Here is a 21,716-nt window from a genome sequence, read left to right on the forward strand (position 1 = left end):
ATTTTCCTCACATAACTATTCTTTACAGTTCTTCCATCTTTCATCACATTGTGAAATCTGTCTCTTTCGTTGATGCTCTGCTGTACATCCTTCCGTGTAAAGTTTAGCTATGAAAGTTCTGTGGGTGATTTAGATGTCTGATGTGTCTTTGGTCGTATACTTATATAGTGTTTTACTACCATTAACCTATACACACACATCCACATGCCCCTCTTTAACCACCAGGAGTAATGTGGGGTTCAACTATATATGGGAACTGGACCGAGTGAGTGTGATGTCATCTTCTACTTCTAACCAAATGAAGTCAATTCAGTCGCCATATTTTTGCGATCCAGACGTCATCAAATCAGTGATTGGTCCGAGGCGGTCTGTGTCAACGCTTCTATGGCAACCACTCTCCCCATTTAGGAGTGAGCTTGAAACCACTGTAAATCAAATGTTTTGAAGATGTGGGGGCCAGCAGGCTCCATCTACTTTTTATTGAGGCATCTGATTTTATAACTTGAATAACACACTACAGAAAAAGAGGATTCTCAAGAACATATTAAGAAAAGCTATCAGAACGAGAATACATATTCTGACAAATAAAACGACTAAGTAATAACAGATTATTTCTCTATAGAAATTTATAGGATTTTGGCTTTTTGGAGCAGGTGGATACTTCCAGTTTGAAATGCCAGAATCCCAGGAGAGATCACCCAGTCTAATTTTCATGTCAGTCAATGAATCTTTCCAAATTTGGGACCAGCACATTAAAAACACTGGATTTTACCCCTGATGGTTGGATACCACTGAGCTAATTGCAGACATGATCGTAATTTTCCTTCAAATAAAAACTTTTTTTCTTTTTTATTTATTGAAACTTTATTTCTTGTAACTTAACTTTTATTCCTTTATACTCTAAATAATAAAATTATATTAAACAAATACTGTAATGCTCTGCCTTGTGTGTGTGTTTTAGAATTATAGTTGTATGGTATTTTAAAATAAAATCAGTCACATGTTAGAATATAAATCAAACTGGGTTTAACCAGAGACGCTGGGGAACCTATCAAATGTCTAAACGGTTTTTCCACAGAAACATTAGCGGTTCTAGCCCGGTTGACTATTCCAGCTCTGACTGACCCCGGTTAGTTATCCCGGGTTCTTGACTTGATAACGGAACCGCAGTGAATAGTTCAGTCTGCTCCACTTTCTTAAGGCCGACACTGAGTAACCAGGACAGCAGAACCGACCACGAAGGAACCATGACAACCAAGAAGCAGGCGCCATTAAAGTCCAATGGGTTGGAACTTTCTAGAGTTGTTCTGGTCCAAATGTGTCCAGAACGGTTCGATTGAGAACATATCTAAAGTCAGAACATGGTGGAGAAACGTCTCTCCTCTGTAGTTACACCGACGTAACGGAGACTTTCGGAGAAGTTTGACTGCTCCGCCTTTAAATCCCACCAGCGACGGGAAACGGACACGGCTCGGTGTCCGGGCGGAGCAGCCCCACGGAGAGCTGCCGTACTCACCATACAGGAGAGGACCATCCCGGGCGGCGGAGTCCAGTCCCTCCCGCCTCCCCCACCAGAACGAGGCTCGACACTCCAACGTAGATGAAGGCTCACGCGGAGAGACGACGGCCGCGGGAAGGCTTCAGCGGGGCTGACGCTGGCATTCGGCCATTCCTCCTGACCCCAGCAGTAGTAGAGTTTCAGCAACCAAGCAACGGTTCAGTTCGCTTTAACGGTGACGTCAGCACGGCTGCTGAGCGGGCCTCTGATTGGACCATACAGTCTATGGATTGGACTCTATACGTCATCGCGGATCCCCGCCTACTGCCGCATCGCCAAGGCGATGAACGTAAACACTGTAGCAGCATCCCGGAAGTAAAGAGCTTCCAGGCATTTGAATCATATGTAATAAATCTAATTGTGATATTAGCTAAATATTTAATACACAAAACAAAATGCCCCTTATTACAAAAAAAATATCTCATTAAAATATGTAAAGAAACAGATCTTTAAAATGTATTTAGCATGTGTAGAAAAAAAAAATCACTCACAAAGAAAAACAACAAATATACTAGTTAAAGCTTTTATTTTTAATTAACAGACTCCCTTTTTAAAAATATATTTGATTTCTCTTTTTTATTTAATTTATTTTGTTTGATGTAGGGTTGACTAGTGGGAAGCATAACAACTTAAACGTTTTTATATTGTGAGATGTGTTTATATATATATAGTATTTTGCATATAAAAAAATCTGCTCCTGAAAAAATTCTGGGTTTTTTTTTTAAGTTGTTTTCTGACATAGAGGACCCGTCTCACTTCCCTTCTAGAAAGCAATCTATTTAAGTCTACTACCTACTTCCCCAAAATTCAAACTTAAAACACAATGTGTCAGACTCTCATCAGGACGGGTCCCACCTGCCAAAATTTGTAAATCCCGCCTCCCCTGTTGTCAATGTCCAATATGCAATTCAGACTCAGCAATTGGAAAATGCATTTACAATTTAGAATTTAATATAAAACACATCCCTTTCGGGGTCACAATGTTGCCGAAGTCTGTCCCGGCAACTGTTAGGCAAAGTCAGGCTACACTCCAGACTGGTCACCAGTATGTTACACAAAATATCTAACTCTAAATAAAAATAAACCACAAACTTGCATCTCTGTTTTATTGCATGTAATCTGCTCAGATTTGGGGTCAGCTAAATGCACGTTTTTAGTTAGAAGCTTTTAAAATAGTTAAGTGAATGTAAAACTTATCAGACCAGACAGTATTTTGTTAACTGTGGAGTTTATTCTCAATTTATGGTTCATTGATTGTAGTACAGGTGAGCAGTGCAATGTGGTGCAGCTGAAACTCTTCTGCCTCAATGTATTCTGAGACTGTCCAGTGAACAGTATGATATTTTTTGAGAAATCCGTTCTGTCTTTCCCATATTAGTTTATGGTCAGCCGAAACACATTCAAACTAATAATAACTCAAACTGGAAAAACTGTGATGGACTAAACTTCAGGGAATACAAAACAGTACTGGTAAATCAACATCAATATAAATAACTTTGACATTTAGATAAAAGTTAGTTGAATTTAAAACAATTCTTTTTAAAAAGAGAGAGAAAAAAAGAATTTAAGACAATTATTCAAGTGTGCAATTCTGTAAGGTGAGACATTTGTGTGGGGAGAAAGCTATAATCTAAAGTACATGACTCGTTTAAAATATCTGAAGTATATAAGTTGAAAATCACTGATTATTTAAAAAAATGTCTCTGACAGAAACAATGTGTTCTGAATAGAATTGCGAAACATCCAGAATAGATGGTCTTTCGGGTTCCTGCAGGTTAGGCATTTCCTCAGAGAAACCTGTAGGGGGCAGCACACAGCATCTGCCTCCTGCAGCGATAAAACAGTTAGGAGTCCTTCATAAAAAAATAAAAAATAAAAAAAAGATTGAAATCAACTAATGAAAATCAAACAGGATTAATTTAACAGGAAACTAAAGAAATAGGTCTGGACAAAAATGACAACACCTCTGGAAGAGAACTATTTGAGCTTTAAGACATGTTGGGCTCAGGAGTGAGTCTCCTTCACAGGGGTCTTTGAACCTGTGATTAGTAAGTCTGGCATCTCCAATCAGTTCCTGTGAGTCCAGCTGTACAGATTATGCAGAAGGCATGGTCCACAGGACCGAGGACAACTTCCCTTGATGAGGCTGAAAAAAAAAAAAGTAGAAAAAAATAAAAGAGAGAACGTGAATGGTAACCAAGGAGCCCAGAAGAAACTTCAAAGAGACTACAGTTCAAGTGTCAGAGGATGAATTCAGACTGGAACAGCCAGTTGGTCTGGACCAAGTCTGCTTAACTTGGTCCAGATCAAGCCCTGTTCCTTGCATTTGGTCTCTATTAAAGGCTGCTGTCAACCAGACGTTTCTGTTTCAAACCAAAGTTTGTAAACAAAACCACGACTAAAGACCTATTCAGTCATTGTCTAGGAATTACGAGGGAGGGGCAGAGCAATAAGATTAGGAATAAGGGAAGTGCTGCACTTCGCAATCCTTGTTGGGATAGTTCACTTATTTAAACTTTATGTTTTGATGACCAGCTTTGAACGTAGACTAGACAAGAACAAGGTACAATAATAAGTGTCTATGACAGTTTGATCAGCAATGTGTATCACGTTAAAAGTTGTTTAATCTGTGCAGATCTGTTAATCTGTCTTTAATCTGTGCAGATTGTTTCAAAACAATTGCAGTGTTCTGGACTGAAATGCTCCGATTCATGTCAGAAAGTTCACAGGTAAGAAATCTTCCAGCAGAACATCAAAAAACACCAACATTTAGCTGAGAGCAAAACATGGATGAAGGGATAAAAAAAGATCAATGGAAGGAGCTAAAACATGGAGTTCAAACAAGGAACCCTCCAAATTGGAGAGACCTAAGGAATAGACCAAAGACCAAATAGACCAAAGTACTTGCTGAAATAGTACCCAGCAAGATATTTGGGGTCCCATCACCTAAATCCAGGCCTGTTCCATGAGTTTGTTTTTCTTTTGACTCTAAAGAAATGTCAGATTTTCAGTGGCTGATGTGCAGGATTTTATTTTGAAATTGACGTCTGTCGGTGTGCAGTTATTTCCATGGTGATCCCTGAACCCTTACGATATAAAGTATCACATTTTCCCTATACTGTTCCCTCTAACATTTCCCTGTAACTTGTTTATTATTTTTATACACTCACCCACCATTTTATTAGACACACTTTGGTAGTACCAGGTTGGACCCCTTTTTCCTTCAGAACTGCCTTAATCCTACATGGCATAGATTCAACAAGGTACTGGAAACATTCCTCAGAAAGTTTGGTCCATATTGATAAGATAGCATCAGATGCTAGAGATTTATGGGCTGCACATCCATGATGCCAATCTCCAGTTCCACTACATCCCAAAGGTGATCTATTGAGTTGAGATCTGGTGACCGTGGAAGCCATAGAGTCCAGTCATTGTCATGTTCAAGAGTCTGAGATGATTCCAGCTGTATGACATGGCGCCTTATCCTGTTGGAAGCAGCCATCAGAAGATGGTACACTGTGGTCATAAAGGGATGGTCAGCAACAATACTCAGGTAGACTGGGGTGTTGTAACCATCCTCAGTTGGTACTAAGAGGCCCAAAGTGTGTCTCCACACATTATACTACCACCACCAGCCTGAACCATTGAGACAAGGTAGGATGGATCTATGCTTTCATGTTGATGCCAAATTCTGACCCTATCATCAATGGCGACTCAACATTTGTCCAGTCTTCTATTGTCCAATACTGGTGATCCAATGTGAATTGTAGCCTCAGTTTCCTGTTCTTAGCTGACAGGAGTGACACCTGCTGTAGCTCATCTGCCTCAAGTTTCGGACGTGTTGTGCTTTCAGAGATGCTCTGTAGTTGGACAGGTGTACCTAATAAAGTGACCGGTGAGTGTATGTAGTTTTTCCATGTATCTTCTACACTAAGCCTAAATGCCTGATTTATGGCATGTTATATCCAGCTATGCTGCATTCTGAAGATTACACAGTATAGATGTGGCAGGAGAATACTTGATCATTTATCTGCATACTGATAAAGTACATGATAAAGTTATGAATGCAAAAAAGGTATAAATTTGAATTCTTCATAGCATAAAATCTTTTGAATTAATACACATTTTACTTCATAGGGTCTTAGAGCTTCGCTCACTGTGCACTGCTAGTCTAAAATCACCCATTATTGAAGGAATTTCATTTTTTTCTTAAATGTGACCCAGCATTTTCTAACTTTGGTGGTTAGCTACAACAGCGTAGAATGCCTTCAAAGTGTTGCACCGATTGACAGTGCTTTGGGCTGTTTTCCTCCAAAGCTCCGCCCCTCAGCTGACAGTGCAGGTGAGAGCGACATGTCTCCCTGTCAACTCGTGGCTCCTGCTGTGAGCGTGTTGTGAAGCGTGAGGCGGAGAGCTAGCGTAAGCTTGCTCTGCTGCCGTCAGCTCATTCCAGTGCTCGTCTGTGTAATACGTCCGGTTTCTTTCTTTTTTTTTTTTTGAAACGTTTTTCCTTTTTTGTCTCCTTGGGCCAGCGTTGCTGCTCCAGTCATCACTTAAAAATAGCTCAGAAATGAACAAACAGGGCTGAGCAGCTCCTTCCTGTTCGCCTCAGAGCGACTCCTCACTTGGTTTTAGGCACAACCAAGATCTCATCTCCATCCTGGATGCTGTAGGAGTGCAGCACTCGAGCGTTGTACTTCATTTCCTCCGGACCGAAGGCGCTGCCCTTGTTGATGTAGTAAAGTCTCATGCTGTTGGTGGACAGCTGGACCACTGTGGTCAGCTGCTTCCGTAGCTCTGCTACAGTCTGGTCCAGGCGGATACTGAGCTGAAAGAAAAGACAAACCATTTATCTAAGTAATTGCACGAAAGTCTGTTTTTTGTTGCTTTTCTTACTCTTTTACTCTTGCAGATGATCTCCTAGGAACTCTGGGAGATTCAACAACCACATCTTCATGCATTCTTTGACTCAAAATGATACTAGGATCCAGGATGTCAAACTATTTAACACTTTTTTCTGAGCTTTTAACCCATAAGAACCCAAAGTGACATTAGTGTATCAGATAAATGTCTAAAATGTTTTTATGGTCAACTTAGTTTGAGGGATTTTCCACATAATTTTATTTTACGAAAAAATGGGTCTGGGTCTTTATAGGTTAAATTTAATTTGACATATTTTCATTTCTTTGTTCATTTTGGTTAGCAGCATTTAAAAGCAGCTAATCAAAAAATAAAATAAAATAAAATAAAATCAGTGGTCAAATTGACTGTGAGTTTTCCATGGTTAAAAAAGTTCCTTTAACAAGAAGATGGCCTCAAGTTTCAGATGGAACAACTTTTCTTGCCTTCAATGTTTTCTTCAAATAATAGAGGGCATATATAAATATAATGAACCTTAAAATCAAATTTCGGAGTATTTATTTGTTCAAATTGTTGTGAATCAGGAGCTGATTTTCAAAAAAGCAGTTGGAAAAAGATCTTATTTGTTTCGTAGATAATACGTTGGAAAGGTCACATCTCAGCTCCATTCTGATGCATCCATTGGTAGACGACTAGATTGTGGGTTGGGGTGTGAGGGGCTGTAAGCTAGTGGGAGAGAGTTTAAACAGAAAGCTCTCAGCAACAATGACAGGAAAGGAAGGGGCTGTTTTCCGTCAATGGTCCTGCCAACAATTCAAAGGTGAATTCCAAATGAACTCTTGCCGCTCTGCAGAATATATGTCCTAGTAAACGACAGAGGCTAAAAACTGTACGATAATATTTAGAAAACTACTGGGAAGACTATAAAAATAGATTTGAGTGGGACCTTAATGGCCTCTGTAAGTCTTATTGTGTGAAAACCTTTCTGAAGAGAGCATTACAGAATGGCAGACTAACATGTTCTACTTTCTCCTCACAATGCACCTCCACCTGGGCCCTGCAGCGAGGCTTCAGGTCGATCTCAGCCAGAGGCTCCAGCTTCCCATACTTGGTAACAAGGGAATGGTATCTATGGAGAAAAAAACATAAGAGTTTGGATGAAGACAAGCAGCTGCATTTAATAATATCCTACTATGCAAAAGGTTAAGTATTTTATCCAAAGAAAATGACTGTAAAAAATATCTAACCCAGTAGAGAGAGCTACTTAAATGAGTATTCTTTTCACTTATTTCTTAATTTACATTTTAAACTGTAATCCTGAATATGTCTAAATCTGAATTCTGCTCACTTATATAAAATGACTGTAAATAATCTGGTGGAATCTGGAGCTCTTCAGACGTGTATTTGACGCCTGCGTTGTTGTATGATAGTGTAGAGTGTGGCCTGTTGAGCTGTTGGGTTTTGTTAGAGAAAACACAGACACAAACACAGAGCATCAGCTGTCACACCTGTAGGGCAGCTCTCTCTCAGGGCAGTCCAAGTAGTAACGGATGAAGAACCTCTCTGCATCTTCCCGCTCACTGTCAGTCACAACGCTGCCATTCAGCACCGACACGGAAGGAAGTCTGCGCCACAACATGGACATAAAATGAAACAGTCATGTTCAATCCAACAGCTGAGGAAAGTTGTGAAGGTCCACTCCAGCTCTGCGACTCACCGTGCCACCATGAGGCTGCGGCGCTCTGCGTTGGTGTACGTCTGCAGTAAAGGAATCCCCTGCAGTCGCACTTCCTCCAACTTAGGGAAGAAGTTGAGCTTCTCAACATCTTCCCATCGGTTTAAACCTACCAAAGAAATGATGAATGGGACAGTCAGGAGGACTGACAGGAGCTTCCATGGAGCTGATCTCCTCTGGAAAACCCGACACTCCAGCTTTCATCTGAATGAGATTGGCTCATTTCACTGCAGGAGATGAGCAGGGTCAGTTGCTTCTCTGTTGTTGCATTTAGCAGCAGAGAAACTCTTAATTGTAACGAATCCAAACAAGTTTAAGATTTCTTTTCATTTGTAGACTCTTTAAATTAAAATCTTTTTCAAAACCACCAGTGCACAGAGCTTTCCCTCAGAAACACATTAACTGGTGGAGGTGAACTTAGATCTACCGACCTGAGTTGTGAAGATTAATTCTGCGGAGGTTGGGGAAGAGCCGCTGAAGGATGTCCTCGCTGTCCTGAATGGAGGCCAAGTTATTGTTGGCCATGACCAGCGTGTCCAGGCTGGGGAACATGGAGCCAAACTTGCGGACTTCGGCCCAGTCGTGGAGGCTGTTGTCTGTGATGTGGAGGAGGCGCAGCGTGGGGCAGATGGTGCTGGAGGTCCTCACGCTGCTGTACTCGTTAAGGCACAGGAACAACTCCTCCAGCCTGCAGGACAGCGGCAGAGAAAACAATGAGGAGCGTTCGGTTTTCTGAAAGAGCAGTTTTTTTATAATGACTTTTCTCTTACTCGGGGATCTGCTGAGTCAGCATCAGCACAGCATCCCAGGAGATCTGGGTGTTGTTAAGGACCAGGCGGCGAACGCGCGAAAAGGCTCGAGCCACGTGAGGCTCCAGAGGTGACTCGGCCAGCGGGTTGGAGCTGAGGTTGATAAACTCCACGTTGGGAATATTTACAACAATTTTACTAATCTGGGAAAAAAAAGATGAAAAATCGATCAATGTAAAGACAAAAAACATTCTGTAAAATGAATTTCTGATTAAAATAATTAGATTTTAACAGGAATTTGACTGCAGAAAGCTGTTTGTAAAACCCTAAAATCGAGCAGCCGGTCCATCTGCAGCTCATGCTGTCATTCTGTTCTCTCTGAAAACCAACATGCTGGAGTTAAACGCTGTTTGTTAGCTTGTGATACACTTCTGGTTCTGGTTCCTCCCGGTTAAACGCAACACACAAAACATATGAGTGTAAGGTTAGCAACAGGCGAGATTTTTGACTAACTTCAATGCGTAAGTTCTAATTCACTGATGAAACACAGATGTCCAGGTGTCACCAGCCTCTGTGTAAAGACAAGCTGGGAAAAGCTTCAAGAAAAATGGACGAGAAATCAAAAAAAATGTTTGATATTTCCAAAAGTGATTTATAAGGAGAACTTTTAACCTTTGGGTCTCTGTACATCCTGGTTGTTACATGACAAACTTCTTCTGGAAAAATTACAATAATAAAGTCTTTTTGCTATTGATGGCGTAATGATCTGAAAAAAGCCCTTCAGGAAGCTGCAGGACCAGCACCTCATTCCAGTCCCGCAGCTTGTTGTGGGACAGGTCCAGCTCCATGACGTGGGAGCAGAAGGCAGCGATCTCCACCTGATCTCCTGCTCTGCTGATGCCACAGCTGTTCAACACAAGGATGCTGGGCAGGTTCAGGCGATCTGCAGGAACAGTGGAAAGCAGCAGTAGTTCCATTAGGGCTCCACAGACTTAGAGAAGGTCATTAATTTAGGGTGAGCCTGAAGCTGGAGCAACAAAAAACTCCCGCAGGACAACCGGATTGATCCTCAAATCTGAGAGGAAAACGTGATTTCAGCAGCAGACGCAGAGCTGAAGGTAACATCTCCTGAACAGGTTTGTTGTGGGGGGCACTCACCTTTCATGGGGGAGCCCTGAACACCAGCAGTGGGCACCACCACCACCCCCATCCCAGGCCCCCTGCGGCACGGAAAGTTCTCCGGGCTGTACTTCTCGTTCAGCGCCTCGACGAAAGAACAGCCCCCAATGTTCCCTGGTGGCTCCATGGCTTTCTTACCGACTAGCGCCTCCTTCAGCTCTGGAGGAGAATGACTGCCAGTTCTGACAGGCTTTCACTGTTAAAACATGCAAGCACGCCACTTTACTATTATGGTCTGTCCTCGTCTTTGACCACGGAAATACACTTCTAATGTAAAATTACATTCATTATGCATTAAATGTGCATTCTGTAAGTATATCAGATCAAATTAAATGATTGCAGCCTGAAAAATAAGAGAACATCTGCAGAAAATTGAGATTTTAACACTTTGTTTTTTTATTAGTCAAAAAACTACAAATTCAAAGCTCACAGAACCAATTGGAGAACCTGCAGTTCTATTTCACTATTCTACATCTGATAAAAAAGTGAACAGTTTGAAGTTGGAGAAGCTAAAAAAGTGTCACCTATGGACAATAGTTTGGATTAATCAAATAATCATCAACCTGAAAGTTTTCTCATGTATTTTAAGCTCCGCCTTCATTTGGAGGAACAGACCTGATGCTGTTATCATATTGTCCTACCTGAAATGAGCTCTGATGATGGGACAGCTCAGCTCCTTCCTGTGTTCCTGTGCTGAAGGTCCCTCAGAAACACCATTTGTTTTGGATCACCGAATTCAGGAGCAAGTTCTGCTGGGTTTTCAGAACCAGGATGAGAGAACTGCTGCTGACCTCTGCTGCTGAGGCGTCCAGCATCCGTCCACAGCAGGTCCCAAGGAATTGCAGCTAGTTTTTGGCTGGACGTTTGACCTCATGCATGGGAGGGAATTCCCAGTGTGACCCTGGAGGGGAAAAGTCAGATGTCAGCTCAAACCATGCATACACTTTCTTCCACTCATTCTGTACTGGGTTATTTGGGCAGAATTCTAAGCAAAGATGCTTATAATTCCCTCTCCCCAACTGCTTCCTCCAGCTCCTCTGGGGGAACCGTGCATTCAAGCTACCACTTTCAATAAAATAGTTTTTGTAAACGCGTCTATTTGTGTGTTTCGGGCTTCAGCGTTCAAAAATCTTGTTACATACATTTTTAAGACAATTTTCGAGCTCTATGTACATATCACTGAACATGCATTGAAAGTTACACCAGGTTGACCATTAACCAATCAAGAGACTCAGACTTGGTATTAATGTTTCATCTTTTAATCAATGGTGGTGCCAATTATTTGAAAATTAATCATGTCGGAGAAAGTAATAACTCCGATTTCTGCCCGTCTGAAATTTTATGACACAAGTCTCTCAAATATCGGATGGAAAAACCCTGGCCTGGAGCAAGATTCACCAGATTTGCACCATGTTGCCAATTCACATCAAAACTCTTCCAACTGTAGGTGGTAGACATAAGCTAGTAAAAACAGTAGCAAAGGAAAAAGAAAGGGAAGCCCCTCTCTGCTTGTTCAATGTGAACACAATAGGATAAACGCACGCTCAAGAATTTCCACTTTGAGCGTCCGTGAATGCGGATTGCATGCCCAGTGTAAACACAGCATAAAGGAGTTCATTTCAGCCGCTTGTATTCGGGACCTCATTCTTTCGGTCATGACCTAGAGTTCTTGACCATAGGGTGAGTATTGGAATGAAGATCGACCGTTAAATTGAGAGTTTCTCTCATTATCACAATTAAACGGCACAACAACCACCTCCATGAACCGCCAGCTTAACGTGGGGGAAGAGTTTGGGAGCTTGAGTGATCTGAGGAGGAAACCAGTTCTCCCATTATAGACATTGAGGTGATGATCCAGATAAAGAATGGGTCAGACAGAACCCCCTTTATGAATACTGAACATTAGGACTCGCCCGGGTTGGGGTCACCAGGGCCCCACTCTAGGGTCAGGCCTTGCAGGCGAGTGCCTGATGGCTTGGGCTCTCTCCACAGACTGAACAGATGATATGGAACAACCCTCCCATGGGCCCATCACCTGCAGGAGAGTCCAAAATTCTATCTAGAGTCCATTCTATCTAATTCTAGTGTATACTTTTTACATTGAGATTTTTATTATGTATACTTTTGTAAGCTGCTGAAAACCTAATTTCCCCAAGGGTGCCGTCCCAATGGGATCAATAAAGCTAAGTCTAAGTCCAAAAGGGTTGGATGCAGGTGCCTGGCAGCCCAAACCCCAGTCGTGGACCTTGGCTTTTGGGACAAGCTCAAACACTACCCATGAAATCAGTTAGAAAGAAGGAAAACAAACAAACCAGTGATTCTATCTGAAGCACACCTTCCACTGGAGAAAAATCGCTAACTTTATGACCCAAATGAACTTCAATCATAAACACCAGTGACTTCAGAGAAGACAATAGAAACTCACCATTGACCTTTTCAGATCTGGTTTCATCTCCTTGAGAGAAATCCAGAATATTACATGATTATTAAATTACATTTAACCGGGTTTGGTCCTCAGAGCCACAAGACAGATTTAATACAAAATAAAAATCCTAAAAACATAATTGTAAAAATGTTGCCAGATGTCTATAAATTTAAATTTGGGGATAAACCGGATCCAGATTGTATTTCACTTCATTGTGAGGCAGGAGGAGGAACATCTCCGCGGGCTTCCTGGGCTTCACGGTCAGCTGCTCAAAGTCCGGTCAGCCGCGCGGCGCAGCCCGTGAAGAATGACAGTAAAACAGCGACGTGAATGACCGCGCGGAAACACCCGCGTGACACAAATATGTCCACATAAATGCAGACACGGGAACCGTGGCGAACAGCCGCGCGACAAACCTGGAGAGTCCACCGTGGAGCGTCCTTGTTGATGAAAACAAACCAGCTGTCATCTGGTCTTCCCCGCATCCCGGAAGTGACGTAGCTCCAAAGCTTTTAAATCAGCAGAATGACTGCAGACGCCTAATATAAAAGGGTTTCTAAAAGATTCGTGTCGTGTTTGAGCGAATTTTTTATTTTTTTTTATTTAACAAGATAATAATTTTATTTATTAAGATAGAAAAAACTCATTTGAAAATATAAAAACCACTAAATAAATGTAAGGTATTATTATTATTATTTATTATATTTTCTGATCCAATCAATGTACAAAAATAAATACGTACAAATCATTCTTTATATGATCTAAAATTGATATGATTTCTTAGAATCTTCTACTTCACATTCTGTCTCTCATTGTTAACATCAATTTTAGATTTGCTGTTAATGTAAAACTGTCTGCCTCAAAAATAAATAAATAAAAATAAATAAATAAAAAGCTGATTCAAACACCTTCTGGTTTATTGAGGAACCAACAGCCTGACAGGACATTAAACCAAGAATCATCCGCTGTTTCCATCAAACAGTTCAGTGAAGCAGAGCACATAGATAATGGAAGACCAACAGGAGCTTTGTGACCACAAAAAGGAGGTGAAGATCCTAAAATAACAATTTTACAAAAGGTAATGCCAAAAAACTGACAAATACAAGCACAATATATATGTTTAATTCTGTTTTGTGTTTTTTGTGTGGAGTGAGATATCACTAAATACATGACCCAACAGATATTTGAATATTTTACATCATATTAACCCTGTTTTTTTGTTTTTTTTTTTAGATAATTTTTTTTCTTATTGTTTCTTATTGCAAATAATTAAGTTTGGGGGGGGGGGTGTATTATATTCACGGTCATTAAAAATAAACCATTGACATAAACAGTTTATCCACTGACTTGTTAGAGATTAAAGCCCTTTTTTATATTTTAGAGGTGTTTTACAAACAGGAGCCTCAGAAAGTGATGCCTCTACAGTCCAGTATGTATTTTGTGTTGTTGCATTGGAAACATTTGTCTTTGTTGGATGATGTGAAGCATAATACAAAACATTTTTCACAAAACATTTCCGAATGAAGACTGATGAAGAGTTGCTTGTGTCAGTAAGTCCAAATCGGTTCTGCTCTGTTCACTCAAATATTGTTTTGGCATTTGGATAAGGAGTTTTTATTCAGTTTAACATACATTTTTTAGGTATTTGATTAAAAAAAATATTTTCAACATGAAAAAGTAACCTCAAACCATGGTATTTGTAGGCTTCATTTTTGAATCCTTTTGCTGTTACTTCTTTTATAAAAAAAATGGCGTATACTTGTATAGCGCTTTCTACCCTCCTTCAAGGGCCCAAAGCGCTTCACAGTCACAGACCCATTCACCCATTCACACACACATTCACACACTGGTGGTGGCTCCGCTGCCGAACACTGGCGCCAACCTCCCACCAGAGGCAATTCGGGGTTCAGCGTCTTGCCCAAGGACCCTTCGACACATGGGCGGGCAAGGCGGAGTCGAACCCGCTCACTTCTGATCAGGAGTCGACCGCCCTACCGCTGCACCACGGCCGCCCTTTATACAAGTATACGCCAAAAAATCCCGGGAGGCAAATATTTTATTCAGAAGATTTTATTAGATTTTATTACAAATAAGTTTGTTTAGATTGCGGCATCCAGTGAAAAACTAGCCAAAGCTCCTTGGACCACGACGTTTCCTTTGAGTGAAATTTCCTCTCGATCTGCAAAACAGAAAACAAATAGAACAATTCAAGACATATTTTTTATCCCCAAAACCTTCTTTGTCTTTATTTCAATACAAATCTGATGGGTTTAAAACTCGTCAAATTCCACTGTTACCCGTGTTTTTCGTGCTCGTCAGGCCGATCAAAGTCAATGCCTGTCCTTGTGATGGTGGTGGTGATACGGCTCGTACTCGTCTTTCGCTAAGGAAGCTATACAGTACTGTGTCACACTGGAGACGGCTGAAAGGAGTCAAAATTGAAGCCTTCAAACCTGAAATGTGTCAGGACGTTGAATCAGAAGCAAATATCTGAAGAAGTTACCAGGATTGTTGTAGTCGTAGATCAGGACAGTTACTGCCTTGTTGTTGAAGACAAAGTACTCCTGCACCAGGTGTAGCTTGTGGATGACTGGTATATCCTTATGTAGCTGAAGAGGCAAAGACATGCAGTGAGAACAAAGACGAAAAAAAAAAAAAATCAAAGAGAGCCCTCTTCAGCTCCATCTGGAGAATTTCACCCACCTTGCGCACATACACAAAAACACGTTTGTCCTTGTAGTCCACGTGCTCCACATCCACACCGCTCCTGAGCTGTGAAGACAACCATTCATCTCAAACCTTCTCACACCTCCAGTTAAACTAAAGCGGCTGTAGGGACTTACACTGCGCAAAGACTGTGGGAGAGGGCAGAATCCACTGGGGAGCTGGATCTCTAGGACCACCATGTTTGTGCATGACTGATGCCCGCTGTACCTGGAATGACATGTTACAGGTGTGGAACAGCTCATGATGGTAAAGTCAAGGCTACAGCAAAAGGACGACTCTAGAAGGGCGAGGACCTGAACACCGTTCATCAAATGAGCAGCGTCCAAGAGAAACGTCAAGAACTTTAAAGTTTACTAGTTTTTGTGTTTACTTTCACAGATCTGGGTAAGGACTTCAGATTCATCAAAACCGTCATCTTCTTAAACAATGCTCATCATTTCAGCCTGAAGTTTCCAGAAGCAGTCTGTTGATTACTCACAGGGAAACTATCTTCATGGTGAATTTGAGCCTCTTGGAGCGACTGGGGTGGAGCTGCAGCTTCACCTCCACACTCAGAGGGGTGTTGGGGTCAGCCTTCACTGTTTTGTATCGAAGAGAAAGCTGCCCAACAAGAACACAAGAATGAAAATCACTTCTAATACGTTTTTGGTCCCCATTTTAATATGATAAAAATAAAGTGGAAAATAAAATCCATCCAAATGACATGTTATCAGCATTTGAACAGCTCCATTAGAATGAAAAGCAGATATTTATCTCATGATAAATATACACAAACCTGCACCAAAGCACAGGCCGTGCCCTCCATCTTCACATTGTATTTTCCTTTTGTGTCCTGCAGCACCATCTCCTGGTAGAGCAGCTTGTTGTGGGGCGTCAGATGAAACACAATCTGGTCGTTGGGAGACCAAATGCTGACTGTGCTCGACCACACAGGAGTGAACATGCACTTGGAGTAAAGGGCTATGGCCTTAACAGCCATCATTGTGTCCTGTAACATACACATAATGTGAATTTATAACACCGGAAACATCAAAGTCAGCTGATCCTGATCTCTCATGACTGCTTTCAAACCGCACACTGGAAATCCCTCCCACCAACCAAGGAGACCTCAAAGTGACTGCTGAGTACAGACAATAAACCTTTCTCTGCAGGTAAACTTCTCTTAGTTGATGCTGAAATATACATGAATTTGAATATAACATGATTAAGATGGACAGCAGCCAAAGCTAGAGACCTAAAATTATTTTAGACATCAAACTGGTTGGTTTCTGCTAAGAACAAGTGGAAATCATATGTATACTCAATGTACAATTGTATTTTTAGCTTATTTTTACACATTTCTTAAACTTTTTCCAAATCAAGCCTTAGTCACATGTACCCCTATGGGGTTGATCTGTACGGGTTCTGGGGGATTTGGGGTTTCCCAGGTCAATAGAGGGTCTTAGAGAAGAGCGGTTGGATCTGAGAAGGGCCTAGCTGCAGACAAGATGGCACCTAACGTCATTGACTGGGAGCAGAAATTATACAATTCACCCAGCCTCTAATCAATACCATAGTAACTGTTTGGATTGCCAATTAAATAAAGTTTTTTTGTTCTTTTTTAATGATAGGGAGGGCATTTGGTTCTGGATGTTGATGGCAGCTCTTCTTGACGCATCTTTAAGACCCCCGTTGACAATTTTTTTAAATAAAAAAAAAAAACATTCCCAGTAATATTTTAATTATGATTATTAAGTTTTGAACAAAATCCCACAATGTAAATGTCTTAAAAAGTCATTTTTCATGTTGATTTGAAGCCATTATTTCCAAAATCTCCTCTGAGGGGGCGTGGCTTTTGGAGCTGAGCTAAGAAGCTCCAATTCCTGATCCCCCCGTCTGATTATGATAGCTGTGTCTCGTTTACGTAAATCTTTACCGTTGCTACATAAAAATGTCAAGCAATATCGGTAATGTCCAGAAGTATTATTTTGAGCCTAATGTTAACTCAGATGAGGAAGTGAAGATCTTCATGGACCGAATTTACTCCAAAATCCTGATTCTTTCTCCTTCCAGTCCACCAAAGACTCTTTTAGCTAATTCTCCAATGATTATTGACGTTGTTGTGACCAACATATTCAATCCATTGGTTTCTCCCTAAAGGTTCATTGAGTGGTTTACGACCTTGATTTATTCTGTGGGTCATCTACATACCCCATACAGGTTTAAACATATTTTGCCCGCAGATACCCGTAAGAGCAGATGGGACTAAAAGTGTATTGTCAGCAACAACTGCTTCTGTAAGATCAGTGCTAATGCTAAAGCTAATGCTAATGCTAAACCTGTCTCTGAGGAGACAGATAAAACAAATTTAGAAAGAAATGTTTTTGAAGAAAAAAATCAATATAAAAATATATCTTCTATTGGATGGAGATGTTGTGAACTTCGAAATTGATGGTAAAACTGAACATACCACTATTTAATTTCCAGCTTTACCTGAGTGGAAGAAAAGGTACTGAAGTAGTTCAGCTGCTCCACCAGCCACTTAAAGGTATAAGATGCAGATTTGAGATCTCCTGGAGAACCCGTGACTGTCAGCTTGGCCAGGATCACGTAGGAGCTGATGAGCAAAGACGAATACACAGAAGTTTCTGTTTCCTCGTGAGTCCAGTAGATGAAGTCTCCTAAAAATGGTGAAGCACACACAGTTTGGGGTCAAGTCAGAGGATGGCGACGACCTTTGGATCAACCGTTAGGATTTCTTACTGTCTTTGATTGCGATCTTGTCGAGGTAGTGCAGCAGTTCGGCGCGGTGATCCAGGTCTCCTGCCAGCGTGAAGACCCATGCAGATATAGCTGCAGCAAAGGGGTTCTGAAGATCCTTGATGGATTCTTTAAGGCAGCACAAGCCTTTCTTCACCACAGGGTCCTTTTACAGATCGAGACAGCAAAGAACACAATGAAATGAAAAACTGCAAATTTCTGCAAATGAGCTCTAGTTTTTTAGTCTTTTGATGATTTTATATAGGTTTTTGTAGCAGAATTTCAATGTTTTGATCTAAAAAAAGCTCCAATTGCCATCAAAATAATTTAGTTTTACACAGAAACAGGATTTTTGTTACCAAGTTTCAGATACTTGCAAAAGAAAAATGTCATAGATAAACATTGTACTGTATTTATAAGCCATAGGTCACAGATTGACCACAACTAATGATAATTAAATGTAAATTTTAGAAAAAATAGGAATGCACATCATATTATTGTAGATACTCACATCTGGAGAGACTCCCATCTCCAGAAATGCAGCGAGGATGAAAGCATTGTAAGCCACTTCATCAACCAAACAGCCCTGCGGAGGCAAACAATGAAAGAGACTGCCTCCAACAGCAGGGGGCGCTCTAAAAAACACTGGATCTGCCTTCTGATTACCCCCTTCCTTTTGGTGGAATGTTTGCCCAACACTCTGAAGCAACCGTTTTCTCGCTGTTGGCATTCCAGCCACTTCCTGGCCTCATTCATGACGTTTTCATCGATGAAGATAAAAGGCTGAGCTTGGTACAAAGTCACCATGACCAGAGCCGTGAGCCTGAAAAACAGACAAATCACAGCACAGACGGACAATCAGGAGAAACCCACTGAGTCCACCTTCTGCTCTGTGGGATTCTGTCTTACAAAAACAAAACACTTTTTCAACAAAGTGGCTCAACTTAATAGAAAACACATATTTCAGAACAATATTTTATTACTTTTCTAATGAAAAGAAGACGATTTAATATATGGCTATATCAATTAGTTTTATAATTGCAAATATCTCAGTCCTGCATTCCCTAATTAGAACTTCACATGTTTATAGAATGATTTGGTGAAGTTTTTGACACCAAAAACATATTAAGGTTATAATTAACCTCCATCACAAGTTCTGTTCTTAGTTTTTATGAACAGAATTTCTAGAAGCTGCCGGCCACTGGAGGGGATCTGGTTCAGGCACCACAGGACTTCATCTCTGTTCTTTGAAGATGATGTTGTCCTGTTGGCTTCACTGAGCCACAACCTCCAGCAGGGATTGGACCGGCTTGAGTGTGAAGCGGCTCGAATGAGGGTCAGCACTGCAAAGTCTGAGGCCATGGTCTTAGAAAACGACACAGGTTTTTAGATTTTGGCCAAAAACAGCATAATCCTAATGAAAAAACCAATTCAAAGATGATTTGAGTGAGTTTTTAGGAGTTTATAGATTGAGATAATGAATTTAGATTTATTTTTAAGAAATTACTGGAGAAAAATCAACATTACTTATAAATCAATAACACAGCAGTTTCTGACATCTTACTGGTTTATTTTATGCCTGAAAACAATAGAAATGTCCAAACAGGGTTACAAAAGAGAATCTGAGTAGAACTGCAAAATGTTTGGAATAAAATGCAAGAAGTGTGTGCAGTTTTCAGGTTAAAATGCTCAGAACATCATCGGTTTTGACTCTCTAAAAATAAGACTTGACACCAGTTCAGTGGTCTTCTGGTAGAGTGGCAGGTCGTGAGTTCAATTGCAGGCCGATTGATATCAAAGACTCTAAAAATGGGGCCCAATGCCTCCCATCTTAACACTCAGTTGGATTGGGGCTTGAACCACTAAATGCCTCCTTTGCGCGACTGTGTCTGCAGCTCACCGCTCCCCTCAGGGGATGGGTCAAATGTGGAACAAATGACATACACCCCTAGGTGTGCGACAACTAATGGTACTTTAACTTTAACACAACTGCGTAAAAGGTCACAGATACGTAATCCTGTACAGTATTATCAGTCATGTTGTCTTCCAGAGATAAGAAGTCCTGTACTCACCAAGAACTCCTCTGTCCTGATCTGAAGACGCTGAAGGCTCCGCTTTTGTCCTTGAAGGACAGTTGGGTCTGGTAAGCTGCAACAGAGATCCATCCAAAGTTCAGCATCACACATACTGAATTACAGATGTCAAACATGATTCGTGGATTTCACACATCACAGTAACAGTTTGTCCTAAATTCAGGATGAATTTAGTGAACAGAGAAACTTCGACAATGATTTTCCTTCGACTCTCTGATCAGTTCAGAACAGGAACTAACAGAAATGTACCTTTTTTCAGGAAGCTGACAGCCTCTTCCTCCTTCATGGATTGCTCCAGCTGATGAGTCTCCTTCAGATAGTTGAGGACATAAATGTTGATCGCCATGGATGCTATGTTCCAGTCCCCATTTTCATAAGGAAAGTCCAGAGGCTGTCCCAGGTTCTGGACCAATCGGCTGAGGACGTCGCCTGCGCAGAGGAGTGGAGGATCACACTGGAATCATATTTGATTTTAAATGTAAAGTTCAGGAGTGGAGATGATCTGCTGCGTTTACCCATCGCTGCCACTTTGACACAAAGAGATCCAGGAACCACGTTTTCAGGCATCTCCACGCCCATGACTTCACTCACAACTTGACCTTTTAAACAGACAGAAAAGTGTTCAAACTTCTCAAAACCACGATGCACGTCTGATAACATGGATGAGGTTCTAACTGTTATTTTAAAGTGTTCGTGATTCAAAAATGGAAAAAAAAAAGTGCATAAACCGACCTTTAGAACAGAGCAGCCAGCTTTCAACTTGTCTTATTTCAATGCCTCCGGTCTGGGGGAATTTTGGAGAAATAAACAAAAGAAACAATCAATTATCAGTCATTAACTTTCTAAGGAAATTTTAGCAATTTGTTTGGCAAATAATGAAAAGCTTTTGGTGACATTTTTGCTCAAAAGTGAAATAAGAAAACAAAGTAACTTAACTTTAACTGAAAAAAAAATCAACTTCATGCAAAATTCGTTTTTTTGGTTGTGTCTGTCTACATCACCAACCTTAACATCGATAGATCTCTTCTTCACGATGGTGTGACCGTTTTCTGGAACAACCACGGGGTGATCCTCACAAAGTGTGCCATCGTCCACAGCTGAGGCAGTTATCGTCACAGAGGCAGTTCCTGAAACAGATCAGCAAACCTTTTCGTGAGTGTTTGAAAACCTTTCGCCTCTTAAAACTCTTCGCCACCAAAGCCTCACCCAAGACTGTTGGCGCTACGGTCCATCTGACAGCCTTGCTCTCGCCGCCACACAGGCAGTAGGTGCACAGGTCACTGGAAAATTGTGTCATGGACAAATCCGGGGAGTGAGTGGAAGTCAGTTTGACCTGTTCAGAAAAAAAGGTTTTTATAGGTCAATTTCATGAACTGAAGAAATAAAATTATTTTTCTGTCTGTTCGCTTTTGTTCATAGTGAGTATCATACTGGAATGATTCTCAATGTTTTGGTGTTGGTTGAGATTTTTAGTTCACTTTTGTTCTTTTTTTTTTGTAAAATTTTTTTGACAGCTAAAGGAAGCTCCGATGCTCCCAAACAACAATCCCATTTCTGCATAAGTCCATCCATCCATCCATTTTCCTGACCGCTTTGTCCCTTTCGGGGTCGCGGGGGTGCCGGAGCCTATCTCGGCTACTGATGGGCGAAG

General features: G+C 41.0%; 3 protein-coding genes across 8 annotated transcripts in view; all 3 read right to left on the bottom strand.

Annotated features, from left to right (window-relative positions):
* usp2a (ubiquitin specific peptidase 2a) overlaps positions 1–1,750 on the bottom strand; it is a 35,155-nt gene extending 33,405 nt beyond the window's left edge. Inside the window, exon 1 of one of the 2 annotated variants that reach the window (XM_024276712.2) lies at positions 1,517–1,750. The gene's annotated coding sequence lies outside the window, so the exon portion shown is untranslated. The remainder of the gene's footprint in view (positions 1–1,516) is intronic. The other variant, XM_024276710.2, reaches the window with a different exon arrangement.
* A 1,019-nt stretch (positions 1,751–2,769) lies between these two features.
* Positions 2,770–13,516, bottom strand: LOC112149179 (tubulin-specific chaperone cofactor E-like protein). Of its 5 annotated transcripts, none has more exons than XR_004948894.1 (11): positions 12,923–13,513; positions 10,723–10,982; positions 10,061–10,277; positions 9,706–9,845; positions 8,924–9,105; positions 8,585–8,841; positions 8,136–8,262; positions 7,927–8,043; positions 7,436–7,547; positions 4,733–6,386; positions 2,770–3,704 (listed from the first exon to the last, which is right to left on the bottom strand). XR_004948894.1 is itself a non-coding variant. In XM_024276706.2 (11 exons), exons 3-11 carry the CDS (start codon positions 10,206–10,208, stop codon positions 3,626–3,628), a joined length of 1,338 nt encoding a protein of 445 aa, XP_024132474.1. In that variant the 5' UTR covers positions 10,209–10,277; positions 10,723–10,982; positions 12,923–13,516; the 3' UTR covers positions 2,770–3,625. The 5 variants fall into 5 exon arrangements, 4 of the variants coding, with proteins under 4 accessions (XP_024132474.1, XP_036070676.1, XP_024132473.1 ...); XM_024276706.2 differs by having other exon boundaries at positions 6,184–6,386; positions 7,463–7,547; positions 12,923–13,516; XM_036214783.1 differs by having other exon boundaries at positions 6,184–6,381; positions 12,923–13,516.
* Positions 13,517–14,560: 1,044 nt separating this feature from the next.
* The window catches only part of LOC112149072 (alpha-2-macroglobulin), a 9,302-nt gene continuing 2,146 nt past the window's right edge, over positions 14,561–21,716 (bottom strand). The window contains exons 8-24 of the mRNA XM_024276521.2: positions 21,272–21,398; positions 21,071–21,192; positions 20,798–20,849; positions 20,581–20,664; positions 20,315–20,494; positions 20,045–20,120; positions 18,639–18,795; positions 18,484–18,558; positions 17,976–18,138; positions 17,706–17,893; positions 16,009–16,221; positions 15,712–15,833; positions 15,350–15,440; positions 15,210–15,278; positions 15,010–15,115; positions 14,804–14,928; positions 14,561–14,685 (exon numbers count right to left, since the gene is read on the bottom strand). Coding sequence (XP_024132289.1) covers positions 14,837–14,928; positions 15,010–15,115; positions 15,210–15,278; positions 15,350–15,440; positions 15,712–15,833; positions 16,009–16,221; positions 17,706–17,893; positions 17,976–18,138; positions 18,484–18,558; positions 18,639–18,795; positions 20,045–20,120; positions 20,315–20,494; positions 20,581–20,664; positions 20,798–20,849; positions 21,071–21,192; positions 21,272–21,398 — 1,917 coding nt within the window. The 3' untranslated portion in view covers positions 14,561–14,685; positions 14,804–14,836. The remainder of the gene's footprint in view (positions 14,686–14,803; positions 14,929–15,009; positions 15,116–15,209; positions 15,279–15,349; positions 15,441–15,711; positions 15,834–16,008; positions 16,222–17,705; positions 17,894–17,975; positions 18,139–18,483; positions 18,559–18,638; positions 18,796–20,044; positions 20,121–20,314; positions 20,495–20,580; positions 20,665–20,797; positions 20,850–21,070; positions 21,193–21,271; positions 21,399–21,716) is intronic.

Source organism: Oryzias melastigma, linkage group LG13 (genome assembly GCF_002922805.2).
Source record: "Oryzias melastigma strain HK-1 linkage group LG13, ASM292280v2, whole genome shotgun sequence".
Taxonomy (NCBI): Eukaryota; Metazoa; Chordata; class Actinopteri; order Beloniformes; family Adrianichthyidae; genus Oryzias; species Oryzias melastigma.

What these genes read in the sequence shown, in the direction of transcription:
- LOC112149179 (XM_024276705.2), bottom strand. Translation starts at nt 10,208, where the DNA reads ATGGAGCCACCAGGGAACATTGGGGGCTGTTCTTTCGTCGAGGCGCTG. An exon ending in TCAGGGCTCCCCCATGAAAG is followed by an intron (nt 9,846 to 10,060) that starts GTGAGTGCCCCC and finishes CTGTTCCTGCAG; the next exon opens with ATCGCCTGAACCTGCCCAGC. An exon ending in AGCTGCGGGACTGGAATGAG is followed by an intron (nt 9,106 to 9,705) that starts GTGCTGGTCCTG and finishes TTTTTTTCCCAG; the next exon opens with ATTAGTAAAATTGTTGTAAA.